Source organism: Scomber japonicus, chromosome 11 (genome assembly GCF_027409825.1).
Source record: "Scomber japonicus isolate fScoJap1 chromosome 11, fScoJap1.pri, whole genome shotgun sequence".
NCBI lineage: Eukaryota > Metazoa > Chordata > Actinopteri > Scombriformes > Scombridae > Scomber > Scomber japonicus.
This window is the reverse complement of record NC_070588.1, coordinates 20,299,653-20,314,431: the sequence shown is the minus strand read 5'-3', so window position 1 is coordinate 20,314,431 and position 14,779 is coordinate 20,299,653. Positions and strand designations below refer to the sequence as shown.

General features: G+C 41.0%; 1 protein-coding gene across 1 annotated transcript in view; it reads left to right on the top strand.

Annotated features, from left to right (window-relative positions):
* Positions 1–14,075, top strand: part of col4a1 (collagen, type IV, alpha 1) — a 41,638-nt gene extending 27,563 nt beyond the window's left edge. The window contains exons 23-52 of the mRNA XM_053329067.1: positions 51–134; positions 408–478; positions 628–819; positions 963–1,131; positions 1,269–1,361; positions 1,515–1,619; positions 1,763–1,860; positions 2,425–2,575; positions 2,681–2,794; positions 3,121–3,288; positions 3,912–4,001; positions 4,141–4,293; positions 4,465–4,563; positions 4,776–4,865; positions 5,134–5,273; positions 5,948–6,074; positions 6,207–6,287; positions 6,765–6,863; positions 7,337–7,387; positions 7,481–7,666; positions 7,819–7,952; positions 8,172–8,244; positions 8,598–8,669; positions 8,824–8,952; positions 9,055–9,153; positions 9,243–9,455; positions 10,493–10,670; positions 10,764–10,878; positions 12,081–12,253; positions 12,398–14,075. Coding sequence (XP_053185042.1) covers positions 51–134; positions 408–478; positions 628–819; positions 963–1,131; positions 1,269–1,361; positions 1,515–1,619; positions 1,763–1,860; positions 2,425–2,575; positions 2,681–2,794; positions 3,121–3,288; positions 3,912–4,001; positions 4,141–4,293; positions 4,465–4,563; positions 4,776–4,865; positions 5,134–5,273; positions 5,948–6,074; positions 6,207–6,287; positions 6,765–6,863; positions 7,337–7,387; positions 7,481–7,666; positions 7,819–7,952; positions 8,172–8,244; positions 8,598–8,669; positions 8,824–8,952; positions 9,055–9,153; positions 9,243–9,455; positions 10,493–10,670; positions 10,764–10,878; positions 12,081–12,253; positions 12,398–12,479 — 3,629 coding nt within the window. The 3' untranslated portion in view covers positions 12,480–14,075. The remainder of the gene's footprint in view (positions 1–50; positions 135–407; positions 479–627; positions 820–962; positions 1,132–1,268; positions 1,362–1,514; positions 1,620–1,762; positions 1,861–2,424; positions 2,576–2,680; positions 2,795–3,120; positions 3,289–3,911; positions 4,002–4,140; positions 4,294–4,464; positions 4,564–4,775; positions 4,866–5,133; positions 5,274–5,947; positions 6,075–6,206; positions 6,288–6,764; positions 6,864–7,336; positions 7,388–7,480; positions 7,667–7,818; positions 7,953–8,171; positions 8,245–8,597; positions 8,670–8,823; positions 8,953–9,054; positions 9,154–9,242; positions 9,456–10,492; positions 10,671–10,763; positions 10,879–12,080; positions 12,254–12,397) is intronic.
* Positions 14,076–14,779: the final 704 nt, after the last annotated feature.

Below are 14,779 nucleotides of genomic sequence, written 5' to 3'. Positions count from 1 at the left end.
TATTACATAATCAGGACATTTTTAAATGGGTTTTTGTACCTCCTTATCAGGTGACCAAGGAGATACCTGTTTTCAGTGTGAAGGTTCCGGCCCCACCGGATTACCTGGCCCCCAGGGCGCTAAAGGAGAGAGGGGTAAGTGAATTCAGTTACAGTCAAGTGAAAATAGTCAAAACCATAGGACTGTGAGCTAAAAGTATTTTTTGCTAGAGACCCACCTGCTCACCTTCTCAATATGTGAGCATTCAAATATTTTTTGGGCTTTCTAAATACTTTGGTTTCAGGTGTTCACAGTTATCGTCCAAACGTAACCACTGCTGTTGTCTTATTCCACCTATTTTTCCTGCGTGTATTGATACCTGCTGTGATGAGTATTGAAGGAGTACAATTCCCATTTCCCCCTGGCAGGACCTCCTGGAGCAGTTGGTGGCAAAGGAGAAAAGGGTCAATCTGGACCAGCTGGAAATCCTGGAAGACCTGTAAGTAGAATAATGTCTGAGGCTATTACAACAAGATTTGGGATAAATTCCCCATTTGATTGAGGGAAATGGAGCAGGAGACAAATGAAAGAATATGTCATTGACATTATCTTCACCTATGTGAACCATCTTTCCTACCCTTTGCACAGGGTACTGAAGGCAGTCAAGGGCTAATAGGAGTCCCTGGTGCTGTTGGTGAGCCAGGGGACATTTTCATAGCTCCTGGTCTGAAGGGGGACAAAGGTCTGCCTGGTGTTCCTGGTTCACCTGGGAAGCGGGGGCTGGATGGACAACCAGGGAGAGATGGCAATCCTGGTATACCTGGCCTTAAAGGAGAACCTGTAAGTGTGTGTGTGTGTCCATATTGTTTGTGTGGCATGGCAGTTAGGATTGCAATATATTTTTTAAGTCTTTTGAATTTAATATCAATCTTTAAAGAATACTAAATAGACTGGACACCTCATTATTCTTATCTTGCTTTCAGGCCAAAGAAGGCATCAAGGGTGAGCGTGGACCACAGGGGGACCCTGGTCTTACTGGAACCCATGGAGAGAGGGGTCCCCCTGGTTTGCCAGGCTTCGGACAACCGGGAGATCCCGGAGAGAAGGGCAATCCGGGGAGACAAGGCAATCCTGGAACACCTGGAGTACCTGGTACGTCTGAGATCTACACAAATACTATAAAAAAGGGACTCATACAGTATGAGTGAAGTCATATCGACCTTTATCTTGACAGAACAGCTACACACTGTACATTCATTCATTCAGAACCTATACTTTACATCCACCAGGTGCAAAAGGTGAGCCAGGTCATACTGTGAGCACACCTGGACCTCAGGGTATACCTGGACCACGAGGAGAACCTGGCAGACCTGGACATCAAGGTGGGAAACAGCGTCTTCAGCTGTGGTAGTCTGTTTTGATTCATAGTCCACTGTAAAAAAAGTCAATGTAGGAGGTGATTATATGTTATTAATTATGTATATGTGAAGGTTGTTGAAAAGTAGTCTTGCTTACTTGCATGTTGGTGGCTGCAGGTGACAGAGGCAATCCAGGAGACCCCGGGGTGTCAGGTTACCCTGGACAAAAAGGTGACACCGGGCCCCCTGGAATTGGATTGCCAGGCCCAACTGGTCCCAAAGGTAAATTACTCAAAATTGACCACATTCCTTCTGTTCATGGATACATCAGAGACATTTAGTGGATACATAAAGATTCTTAAAGAAACATGTAAAGGACCAGAACAAAACAGAACTCAGAGAAAATGTTTGGGCCATGTTTCCAGGAGTCAGTGGGATTCCAGGAACTCAGGGATTTCCAGGAGAGCCAGGAAGACCAGGACAGGATGGCCTTACTGGAAAACCTGGTTCACCTGGACAGAAAGTATGTATTCTTCTACATGTGTATACACATTAATAATAATGAATTACTTGTATAATACATATATATAATACATATGCTGTGACTGCTTGAATTACTATTTGTATTGTTAAATAAACAAACAAATAAAAAAAAGTAACTGTGAGTTTGAAACCACAGATAGCTACTATAAATATCTAAAAAATATTGGTAGACTGTATGGAAAATGTTAAGATTTAAAGAAAATAAATTGCTGCCTTTGATACAAGGGAGATGGATGCCATTTCCGGCTATGAAAGTCACTGCTTGATCATTGTCTATTCAGTGTTGTTGTCACATTTGTCGCATAATGAAAGAAGTATCTATAAATGTATGTGACTGAACAAGGGAGGCAACATTCAAGTATGCATTTGGAAATTGGACCAAATAAGTGTATTAGTTCAACAGCTCTCTTAGACAATAAAATTCACATCCAACAAAGCAACTGCAATATCATCTATCACATATTTATGATAAATGTGGGATCTGAATGGCATGTAAAATTACTACTGCCAGAGTTGGCGTGTAAATCATATCTATCCCTTACAGGGTGAGCCAGGACGAGGACTGCCAGGCCCAAAAGGTGAACAGGGACGCCAAGGAATTACTGGCTTCCAGGGAGAGAAGGGTAACATTGGACTACCTGGTGTTCCTGGACAGGAAGGCCTGACAGGAAAACCAGGACCTCAGGGAATCAAAGGTACTGCAGGTTATAACAAGTCTGGTGTGAAGCCTGCTTCAATTTAGTCGATGAGTTAAAAGACCTGCTTGTACCAAGCACAAGATTGTTTTTCTTTGGCCTCAGGTGAAATTGGACCCCCAGGACTTCCAGGAGTGGTTGGATCACCAGGTGCTCCAGGAAAAGGTTCACCTGGCTCTCCTGGACCACAAGGACAACCTGGAGAGCCGGGACCATACGGTTAGCACAACCTCAGCATCCTAATATAGATCCTTTTTTGTATAGAAGACATTTTGATATGTCAAAGGTGTGAATAATACCTAAAATACATAGTAGAATTCCAGTTAGATGCTTCAGTTCAGGGTCTTGGTATTGTTGTACTGGCTTACTGTCACACTGTCATGACCTACTGGGGTATTGTTAATGCTATTAGTGACAGCTGTGGTGTTCCGACATTGACAAGTTAAAATGTCTGCTGTTAAAAAAGACCTAGTCTGTGCATATTCTTAATTTCCTTCACCTTGACTATCAAACACAACATATTTGTATTTGTGTATGTTGTACAGGTAGGGATGGTGTAAAGGGAGAAAAGGGCTACCCGGGTCCTCCTGGTCTGGACATGCCAGGGCCTCAGGGAGAGAAGGGAGGCCCTGGGTTCCCGGGAACTCCAGGTTCTAAAGGACTGCCAGGGCCACCAGGCTTACCTGGCAGGGATGGACTGATTGGAAACCAAGGTGAGACTGCAAAATCACAACAACATTTGCAAGGAAAAACATTTAATCTAACAACTTCTTTAATAAATGTGGGATTGTGTGGGAGTTGTTTGAATTTATGATGTACATTTAATAAATAAAACCTGCTTTGCCTTTAAGTTATTATCACTGAAACTCAACACTTCCTATACATGTTCCACATAAAAAGTTTTTCAGGGGGTTGGATTTTACCCTTTGAGCTGCTGGAAGGCTTTTATTGTGAAATACCTGTGAAGGAGTGTTTAGTTTCATTGACAGTTTAACGCCAAACGGGAGAACTGCAAAACAGACATGTTTGGAAGTGAATAAGAATAGTATGTCTGTTAAAAAGAGACACTCGCAGCAGCAGAGTGGTGACTATGACATGATATCATAATTTGGTGGAAATATACATTATCCTGAATTAATCATCAAACATAAACCTGTTTTTAAAAATGACTCCATCCTTCCTGCAGTTGAGGTACTATTTGAAAATTGACTGTATTTCAGTTTGTTCTTTTTCTTTTCAAAACACATATCACTTTCGCTGCAATTCACTCTTCCAGCTTTTTAATCTCTTTGTCAAGAAAAGAAGCTCATCATGAGTTTTTGTGTTTGTTTGCCAGGTCCTAAAGGTGAGATGGGTGTCATGGGGACACCTGGAGTACCAGGATTTCCCGGACCCCCTGGTACACCTGGATCTCCTGGTCTTAGAGGTGAGGAAGACCAAATACTTAAAATAATTAAAAAAGTTAGGGTACTTTTCTTCAGCCTGTCTGTTACTGGTCTTACAGTGCAAACAAAACCTATTTATTAGCAGAAATTACAATTTCCCTTTTTCACCATCTTTCTCAGGTGACCCTGGTCTTCCTGGATCAAGAGGGTTTATTGGAGAGACTGGATCTAAAGGAGAAAGGGGTGACACCGGTCTTCAGGGACCTCCTGGGAACATGACTGAAGTTGACATGGAGCATATGAAGGGGGAAAAGGGAGACATCGGAGATCATGGTATGAAATAATAGGCTGGTCTTTGACTCAAAGAAGCACTTGATTACCATCATAATCACATAGAGATGAACTACAAATAGGGCCATTGATGATTTTACATATTGACTTATAGTTTATGAAATTCCTCAGTGCCCATATGTGTTCTCTTTTTCAATTTCACTTGTCTATCAGGCGATCCTGGGGTCACTGGAGAAAAGGGCTACCGAGGCCAACCTGGAGATCCTGGAATGCCCGGCAAAGACGGAGAGCCTGGTTCACCTGGACAACCAGGTGACCTGCCTGCCTGACTGATCTAAAATATGTTAAATATTTTTTTATAGGAATAGTTAAACCATGTAGACTTAATGTGGTTACAATTTCAGTTTACTCATTTAACATAACTCCTTCTTTGGTAATTCTACGCACTTGCCTTGTGCCTAATGAAAATGGGGGGAAAATAAATATTATTACTCTAATTGTTATTTCTCATTGATGTGACTCAGGTGAGAAAGGAGATCCCGGTTTTCCTGGAAGGACTGGCAGTATTGGACAACCTGGACAGAAGGGAAGTGTAGGAGAGATGGGAATACCAGGTGAGTTGCAGTGTCCAAATCTATTCAAATCTGGCCAAGGACCTATTCTGCAGGTCATTCCCCCTCTCTCTCCCTGTTTCTTGTCGGCCTCTCTGCCAATTACTATATAAATAAAGGCGAAAACCCCCAAAATAAATCTTTAAGAAAAAACGTGAGGGAATAACTAAAGTTTACAGACATGTAATTTGTGTATTTGTGTAAACACTGTATTTAATTCAACTCTCGACAAATATATGTATAATGTTTGATTATCTGTGTGTTTGTGCAGGTCCGGTTGGTCCAAAGGGTAGTAAAGGTGATTTTGGTACACCAGGACATCCTGGCTTCAGAGGCACGGATGGAGAGAAAGGAGACACAGGATTACCTGGTGAGGCAGGTATCGGTCTCCCGGGACATCAAGGCGAAAAGGTAATCCACTAGCAATAACAACTGTTATAAACACTAGTTTAGTGAATGTACTGTAGGGAATGACTTCTATAAGTCATCTTCTGTGCATTAAAAATTGGCAGCTGGAGCACTTGCAAGGCATAGATGGCCAAGAAACACCTGGTTAAATTATCACCACAAAAAATAAAACTGCTTTGAAAAAACTCTTTTATAAAAAATGGTACATGATAACATTTGGAAAGAAGTCAAATATGATAATGAAATATGATTTCCAAGGGGTTTGCAGTAAGAAAGTTCAATTGACCTGCATAATGCTGTAGGTTTGTATCTTTAATAATTTGTATTGTTAAATAAACAAACAAATAAAAAAAGTAACTGTGAGTTTGAAACCACAGATAGCTACTATAAATATCTAAAAAATATTGGTAGACTGTATGGAAAATGTTAAGATTTAAAGAAAATAAATTGCTGCCTTTGATACAAGGGAGATGGATGCCATTTCCGGCTATGAAAGTCACTGCTTGATCATTGTCTATTCAGTGTTGTTGTCACATTTGTCGCATAATGAAAGAAGTATCTATAAATGTATGACCAGCAGGTTACCAGAGACATACTCCCTTTGTGCTTCCTTCAACCTATTCTACCCATGTATGCCTGTTTGTACTTATCATCTCTCCATTCCTCTGCTCTCATAGGGTCAGACAGGCCAGCCAGGATTCCCAGGAACACCAGGAGATAAGGGTCAGAAAGGTCATATGGGTATGCCTGGCAAGCCAGGAGGACAAGGAACTAAGGGAGAACAAGGAATCATTGGCTATCAAGGTCAGATTCCTATCTGTGTTATCACATTCATCCTATTCCGACAACACTGAGCACTAGGTATATATGGGTATTATAGGTGTTGTTATTCCATGTGTGTTCTTACTGTGGTGTGTGTGCATGTGTTTTGTACAGGTCAGCCAGGTATACCAGGTGAGAAGGGTACCCCAGGGCTGCCTGGGTCTCCAGGAGAACCTGGTCAAGATGGTCAGGCTGGTAAGTAACAGGCTACTTTGATACATTAGTCAGACCAATCTCCACAATGAATTGCTGTACAACATTTCAGTTTTGATACACCAATTATTAGCTATAATCCTGTGGGAAGGTTTGATATAACAGTTTAGTCTGTAAAAAATCCAAACTAATCAGTGGCATTTATGGCAGTTATGCACCTTGCTATCTCTCGCAAACTTTGGTAACCTTTTTAATTTAGCTATGGTGAGTATAAAATAAAGCATCATAGCATACAGCTGATTGGCACTGCCATTTCTGTGGATAAATTAGGAGAAAAACTCCAAATCAATGACAGCTCAGCAAATCATGTACTTATCCCAGACAGATACATAAAGACTCATAACTGAAATGACACCTGTCCCATACAAATGCCTATTTAGTCATGCTGCACGACAATGAAATAAGTGAAAGTGTTCATACTGTAATGCATACCAACTGTGTAAACGTCTTCTCTCCCAGGTGAAGGTGGCTTGCAGGGACCTCCAGGTCCTACTGGAGAGAAGGGAGAGCCTGGAGTGGATGGCATCCCTGGATCCTCTGGAGAGAGAGGAGACCCAGGTTAGTGCTAAAATTGACATCTGTTGATGTGCTGTTACAGTATAATGAGCCTCTCAGCCTGATATTTCCTACAGGGCAACTCCAGCACAAGAAGACATTTTAATACTTTTATGTATATTCAGGTGTTACTTTTTAGAAGGTAAATACTGCAAGGTGCAAGCTTAGTGTCAATCAAGAGTTCAGATAACAGTGTAACGATAATTCAACCCCTGAAACCATTTAAATGATTTATTTGAAAATATTTGATATTGTGAACAAATTCAGAGGAAGGGATGACAAACTCAATTTAATGGAATCAGTTCAATGTGGATGTCACAGTAAACAGTATCAGACATATTTTAAGATGATAATATTATTTTTTTAATACTGCATTATTATTTTGCTGGTCAAATTCCTGTAGTAAACCTTGCCACTCCACAACTATAGAAATGTTTTATGATTATAATGTACCTCTTAATTGTCCTTCTCTGCAGGTTTACCTGGCCGAGGTTTCCCTGGGTCACCTGGAGTGTTCGGTGACAAAGGTGTGACCTACCTCCCATCGCTGATTTATATAATCCCTTAATACCTGGTGACAAACAGAGTTTCATCATGTGGACTTGTCTTTCACTCTCCAGGTGACAAAGGTAGCCCCGGTTTCCCTGGTACTCCAGGTCAACCAGGTATCCCTGGTATCAAAGGCGACAAGGGACATCAAGGACTTCCGGGAGTCCAGGGTGAGACAGGAGACAGGGGGTTCCCCGGTGCCTCTCTAGAGGGCCCTAAAGGAGAACGGGGAGAAACAGGACAACCTGGAGAAGCAGGTATGCCACATACATGATATCGTGACATGTACAAGGACTTGTTGCCACAGATGGAGAAGTTCTCTTAAATGAAAAGTGTTTTCAATAGAAATACTGCATACATTTTTATGCAACAGTCAAAAAATCATCTTCATCTTGTCTTTATCATATAGGATCCACAGGAGCACCTGGACCCTCTGGTGTGCCAGGCAGAGATGGCTTAAAGGGAGACAAAGGAGATCAGGGTCTCGCTGGTTTCCAGGGAGAGACAGGACATAAGGGTGACCCTGGAACTCCTGGATTTCCTGTATGTCACAGAGCTGTTTTCAATGACTAACTTTCACAGTTTACTATACAGGTCATACATTAATGTGCATGAAAGAGAAACACCACCAAAGAAGAAATTCTTACTCTTCTTGTTCTTCTAACTGTAAATTGAGCATGAGCAAATTTTTAGAGAATCACTAGTTAATGGGCTTTAAGTTCAAGCTTGTTTAGCCCTTTAATTTGTGCATGTGTGTTACAGGGACAAGCTGGCCTTCCAGGTATTGATGGACAGAAGGGAGAGAGGGGACTGCAGGGTGTTCCTGGCTTCCCAGGTAAAGTACATACAGTGTGAAATAACTGTATAATATATAGTGTGTCTGTGAGTGTGTGCGTGCATTCATGTGATTTGTTCCCCGACTCCTTCAGTCCACATGTCTAAGTGTCCTAGAACAAGATACTGAAACCCAAATTGCTCCTGATAGATGCACCAGCACCCTGTGTAGTAGCTTGCTGCCTTCAGTGTGTGAATGATTTAGTGAGCAGCAGAAACATTGCAAAGCACTTTGGATGAAAGCGCTATTAAACCAGTTATTTACAATGTGTGACAGACAGCATGTGTTTATGCAAATGTGAGAGAAAACACTGTTTTACTGGCAAAAAAGCTTATTGTGAATACTATCTTTAGGTATAAAGGGTAATGCTGGAGACTCAGGATTCAAAGGAGAACTTGGAGACAGAGGATTCCCAGGAGAAAAGGGTAAAAAGGAGATCAATTATTTCCCATACTAGAATCATTACATACAGTATATAACATGATATCAATATATTATATATGTATATAATTCAGTCAGTGCTTACGCTGTCTGATAATCTTATCACTTAATGTTCACAAACTCTGCTCTTTATTTCAGGTGTTGATGGCCCCCCTGGTCCCCCTGGCCCCCACACCTTCATCAAAGGAGACATTGGGTTCCCAGGCTCTCAAGGCTTACCAGGACCACAGGGCCCATCTGGATTCCCTGGACAGAAGGGACTGCAAGGTGATGTTTTGCTTTAAAATGTGCCCCATCATTAAACAGTTTCCTCCTCCACATATCCATTTTGATAACTGTTACATCATTTATTTCATTTATTGTTTTCAGGTTTGACAGGTCTTCAAGGGCCAAAAGGTGAAGATGGCTTCCCTGGACATCACGGTCAGTCTGGAGCTAAAGGAGAACAGGGCCTGCCTGGGCCACAAGGTGAGAGCTTCAAAAGAACAGACATGAGTAAGATATGTCCCCACTTGTACTGTTTCTTTCATGAATGATTAATAACTCCATGCCTCTAGGCCCCAGAGGACACCCTGGCCCCCCTGGACCTGATGGTGTTCCAGGTCAAGTGGGACAGCCTGGCCCCTCCTCCATGGAGCACGGTTTCCTGGTCACCCGTCACAGCCAATCAGTGGATATTCCACCTTGTCCTGATGGGACCTCACGCATATATGATGGCTACTCCCTGCTCTATGTTCAAGGCAACGAACGCTCTCACGGACAGGATCTTGGTAAGAAACACATAATTTGAAGAAAGACTGAAAGAAAGAAATGCGACTGAGAAAAAGAGAAGGAGTGTGAAAAGGTGAAGATTTGCAGGATAAATGATAGGGATGTCCCGATATGACTTTTTCACTTCCGATACGATACCGATATTGTAGCCTTGAGTATTGGCCGATACCGATATCAATACGATACGATATAGGCACGAATCATACATATATTTATTCCTTATTTTGTTGTGTGGAATGTTAGAAAAGGCTTGATAAAGTGATGTTACTGTTACTGTTACTGATGTTGTAGTGATATAACAGAAAACAATAGTCAGCAACAGTAGGTATAGGAAAAACTGACCCATTTATTATTAACCAATTGGTTACATAAATTTTAACCTTCAACATAAATAAAAGAGTATTACCTCAACAAATCCAATAAAAACAAAATGTTATATTTAAAGTGCAAAATAACCACTGGTTACCAACACAACTGAAGCGAGCCAGAGGCTTGTTGCTTCGCCTTGCTGCTCACGCGAAAATCCTCATGTTCTTTTTTGTGGTGTTTTTTCAAATGTGCGATGAGGTTGGTTGTATTGAACCTTCCCGGTTCTGTCCCTCCACGGGACACTTGCGCCTGACAAATGTTGCATTTAGCTGCAACGTCTTTGTCCGAGTTTACAGTAAAATACTTCCACACAGCCGACATCACTACACCTTGCTGCAGGCACACACGTTGTCGTTGTTGTGATCACGTGGGCTGTGCATGCTGGATCAGAGACGCTCTTCTTCCGCGGCCGGCACCAACGTTAATTAAGGGGCATTACCGCTACCTACTGTGTTGGAGTGTGATCAAACCAGAGTCACCTATTATTATAGAAGTGCTGGAGCGGTAAATGGACAGCTTATATCGGAGCGTTTATATCGGAGTTTTTAGATTCAGTCCGATAAAATCCGATATTCACTTTTTTGGCTGATATCGGACTGATTTCCGATATCAATATCGGATCGGGACATCCCTAATAAATGACAAGTCTTATGGCTCTGTGTTGTAGGTACGGCAGGGAGTTGTCTGAGGAAGTTCAGCCCCATGCCCTTCCTGTTCTGTAACATCAACAACGTGTGCAACTTTGCCTCCCGTAATGATTACTCCTACTGGCTCACCTCCCCTGAGCCTATGCCCATGACCATGGCACCAATCACTGGTGAAAGCATCAAACCCTTCATCAGCAGGTATGACAGAATTTCGATACAATACATGCTGTTCTGTTGCAGATGTTTATGACACTCACATACTGTATCCTTCACATATGTATGTGCATACAGATGTGCTGTGTGTGAGGCCCCAGCCATGGTGATTGCAGTTCACAGTCAGACCATCATGATCCCACCATGTCCTCACGGCTGGGACTCTCTGTGGATTGGCTACTCATTTGTCATGGTAAGACAAGCAGGGTCGGGTCTCAATGCAAGTTAACAGAGTCTGCTCTGTAGAGAATATATTTTGATCTTCATTACACCAGACAGGAATCAGCTGGCCCCCATGTTGTGGTGATCCACTGAAATATTGGGAGACTTTTCTTGCATTTAGACTTTTTTTTGTCCAGAAGAAGATCTAGTAGAATTCCTAAGGTTTTATTTCCATAGACATTATCAAGGTTCAAGGCTTAATGTTTCAGTTGAGCTCACATCCTGACCAGCCATCAAAAACATATAAAATATAATAACAATGCAACTACACACGATCCTTTTCATAGATGTACAAAACACTATCAAACAGTCATGACAATCATACATTTCACATCATAGCCTCTGGATTAAGATCTCAGTTAGCAGCACACTGACTTTGGTTTAGTTATAGGATAGACTGATGTATAAAATAATTATTCAGCCTGTCGCATTTAAATTATTTTTAAATTATTGATTTAATTATTATCATCTATTATCTCTATTAATTGAGTGCAGAATTTGGTACTCTCTGTTTAAAAAGAAGTCAGAAGAGATACTGTTAGCAAGTCTAAGCATGCTCTAATTGTGAACTACTTGAAAGGAGTGTGCCACAGGTTGGCCAATAATCTTGGCACTCTCAGATTTGATTATAGAGTCAAATTTAACAGACTGGCTGCTGAGCCAGGCTATGATTATATAGCCAGGCTATAAATAAACTAGTGCAAACTAGCTCCACCTCTAGTTAAATGCTGCTATACATTGATGCTTCAGTATTCATAATTGAATTATGATATATATAATTTATAAGTCAGAGGGATGAAACAAGTACTTTTACTTTAATTCTTTAAGTACACTTTGCTGCACTTTTACTCTTAAGTATTTTTACATCACTATATTTGTACTTTTACTTAAGTAGCATCTGAATACTTCTTCCACCATTGTATAATATACTGACATATATCTTTCAAGCATCTACAAGTTTTGATGTATAAACAAACCTATCTACAGTACATACATACATGAAGACCTTCATGCACCTTTTAACCCACTGTGATAATACACATGTAAACGCTCACATATACATACATCTATAGATTTATAGTGTCTATTAAAGAAAACCCTTATATAGTAACCTTTTTTGCACATGCATATTTTAGACTTCATTTGGATATGTACGTGTGTGTGTTTGTGTAGCACACCAGTGCCGGTGCTGAGGGCTCAGGGCAGGCTCTGGCCTCTCCTGGATCCTGCCTGGAGGAGTTCCGCAGCGCTCCATTCATCGAGTGTCACGGTCGTGGAACCTGCAACTACTACGCCAACTCTTACAGCTTCTGGCTCGCAACAATTGAAGACAGCGAGATGTTTACGTAAGATAGACATACTCAAACTCAGATGTTGTATTTCTTGATTCTCCCTATTTTTGTTGATTGTTTTTTTCTCACCACATCTATGTAATAATCTTGGCAATACAGAATAGACCTCTGATGTTTTTCTTCTCTACGTATCTCCAGGAAACCTGTCCCCACAACACTAAAAGCAGGAAATCTCCGAACACACATAAGCCGTTGTCAGGTGTGCATGAAGAGGACTTAAACCCCAACCTCTGAGTCCTCCTTCCTGACCTGCGCTGATGTCCGCGACTTGGCTTTACTTCCTGTTTTCAAAGGATGGTGCTAATTCCCTGTTTGTGTGAGAAGAGAGGGACAGAAGCGTGGGTTGCAGAACAAGCCGGAGATAGAACTTTACAAACCACAACACAGAGACCAAGCAGCCTTTTGCTCCATGCAGAACACTTAACTCACATGATCACAACATGTCTCCAAGGAATGGCACCCAGTTTACCACTGCACTGAGTACAGCCCCCTAACTGGTAAACTAGTGTTCATTTTGAAAGGGTTGTTTGTGTAAGACAGGTGCTATTGAATCTTACCTATCTGCCTTATTCTTTTTTTTAATTTCCCTTCCCTACCAGTTTCACATCATTCAAAGATATAGCTACATATTAGTATTATAGATTTTCACTTTTAAACTTGTTTAGACATACTTATGTAAAGGATGGGAGTTACCACTGGTTACACACACTTTAAATCACTATAACATCGCCAACACCGAAAAATAACAACCACACTGTTGTAAATATAATGCATTCCTCTCTAACATAGTTCAACATACTCTCCTCAGGTTATTATTGACATTGTGTGTTAAGTCCATTTTTATTTATAAGAGTTATGAGAATATGTTGGACTTGAGCGTATCTGAGATTCCATAAATCTACAAACAGTGTTTCAACTTCTGACAATCAGCTTCTTATTAACATGCAAAACAGCACTGAAACATTATTGGCAGGTGTGTGTTTGTGTGAATGTACATAAATGAATGGATTTGAGCTGTTTGGACGTGGTGTGTACGTGTGTATGTGTGTGGGTGTGTGTGTGTGTGTGTGATGGTAGCATATATAATGCTGCGCAACCCTGTTGTGAACATAATCCCAGACAGATGCACAAAAAGAAACAGACCAAAAAAAAAATTACCTTTTCTATACGCTTATTCAGACAGAGCATTGTGTGTAACAACCGTGTGTTAAAGGATCACGTGACGTGAACCAAATCTTTCTAATCTTTGATCCCAAAGAAATGCACATGTATATATACTTACACATAACATGTTCTTGCTCTTCTGCTCATGTACTTGATTGTTCCCATTAGTGGATTTTTGTAGTTTCATCATGCTATTGTTGTACATCCTAAGTCATACACAAGCAGATGAGGAAGGCTGTTTTTATAAGAGTCTATGCAAATTGAGAGGCTTTAAGAGGTCTGAACAATAGGTCTTTGTTACTTTTATTCCTCAATACACAGTATTTAGTGAACTTCAGTTGTGTCAATACAGGAAACCCCAAATATAGTTCCTGTGCCATTTGTTCAGTTATTAAAAGATGAACAGTTTTCTGCTGTTAAAGTTATAGCAATTACTTGACACCGACTGTAACTTGTTTGTTTGTTGTTGTTTTTGTTTTTTTGCTGCTGTTAGTATGTTGTGCTTGATCTTGATAAAGTGCCCCATGAAGTACATCAAGTAGCAGTATTCACACAAACTTGAGTAGAGTTTGGATAATGTTAACTGATTAACAAACAGAGCAGACATTTCACATTTTCCAGATCCCATACTGTATAATTTCTGCAATAAAGTGATTTGATAGTGATATTACTATTAATTTATCATAAGTGTTATTTTTCCTTTTATCTGTTTCTGTAAATGTGATATGAAGATTTATATTGTACTCGATATAGGCCACAAGAGGGCAGCATCAGGACAATTTGAACATGAATTGCTGATGATTCATGTTGTAAAAGCTCTCCAGCAGGGTGATTCACAAGTTAACATAGGGTTTTTTGTTTTTACTGCCATTGGCAATTATTCCATCAGAAGCTGACCTCAAATCTATCTGGATCCCTTATTTAAGTGCATCCTCTGCACCAACTCTTCCACAGTACGATGCAGCCACTACCTCAGCACTTCTGCTGGGATGGTGGCCAACAAACCCGTTCACCCCATGAAAACACACACAGATCAATACGCTCCGCAGAGAACCAGATAACCCCTCCTTTTATCTCAGCTCTCGTCTTTCATCTATTACCGGAATCCTATCCCTTGTTTCCTCTCTTGTCACCAGACGGACAAACACAGAGGCCTTGACCCCTCGCTATCTTCATAAACAAGTCTAACAAGGCTTTGGCCTCTGACTGCCTGGTGAGTGCAAGGTGGGAGTCAGAGTGAAGGGTCATGCCACACTTAAGGCCAAATGGTCAAATGACAGGTACAACTAAGCATGATCGACTAATGACCACAATCAAGATAATTTGCTACATGGCTGAGGTGTCTACATTTTCAGG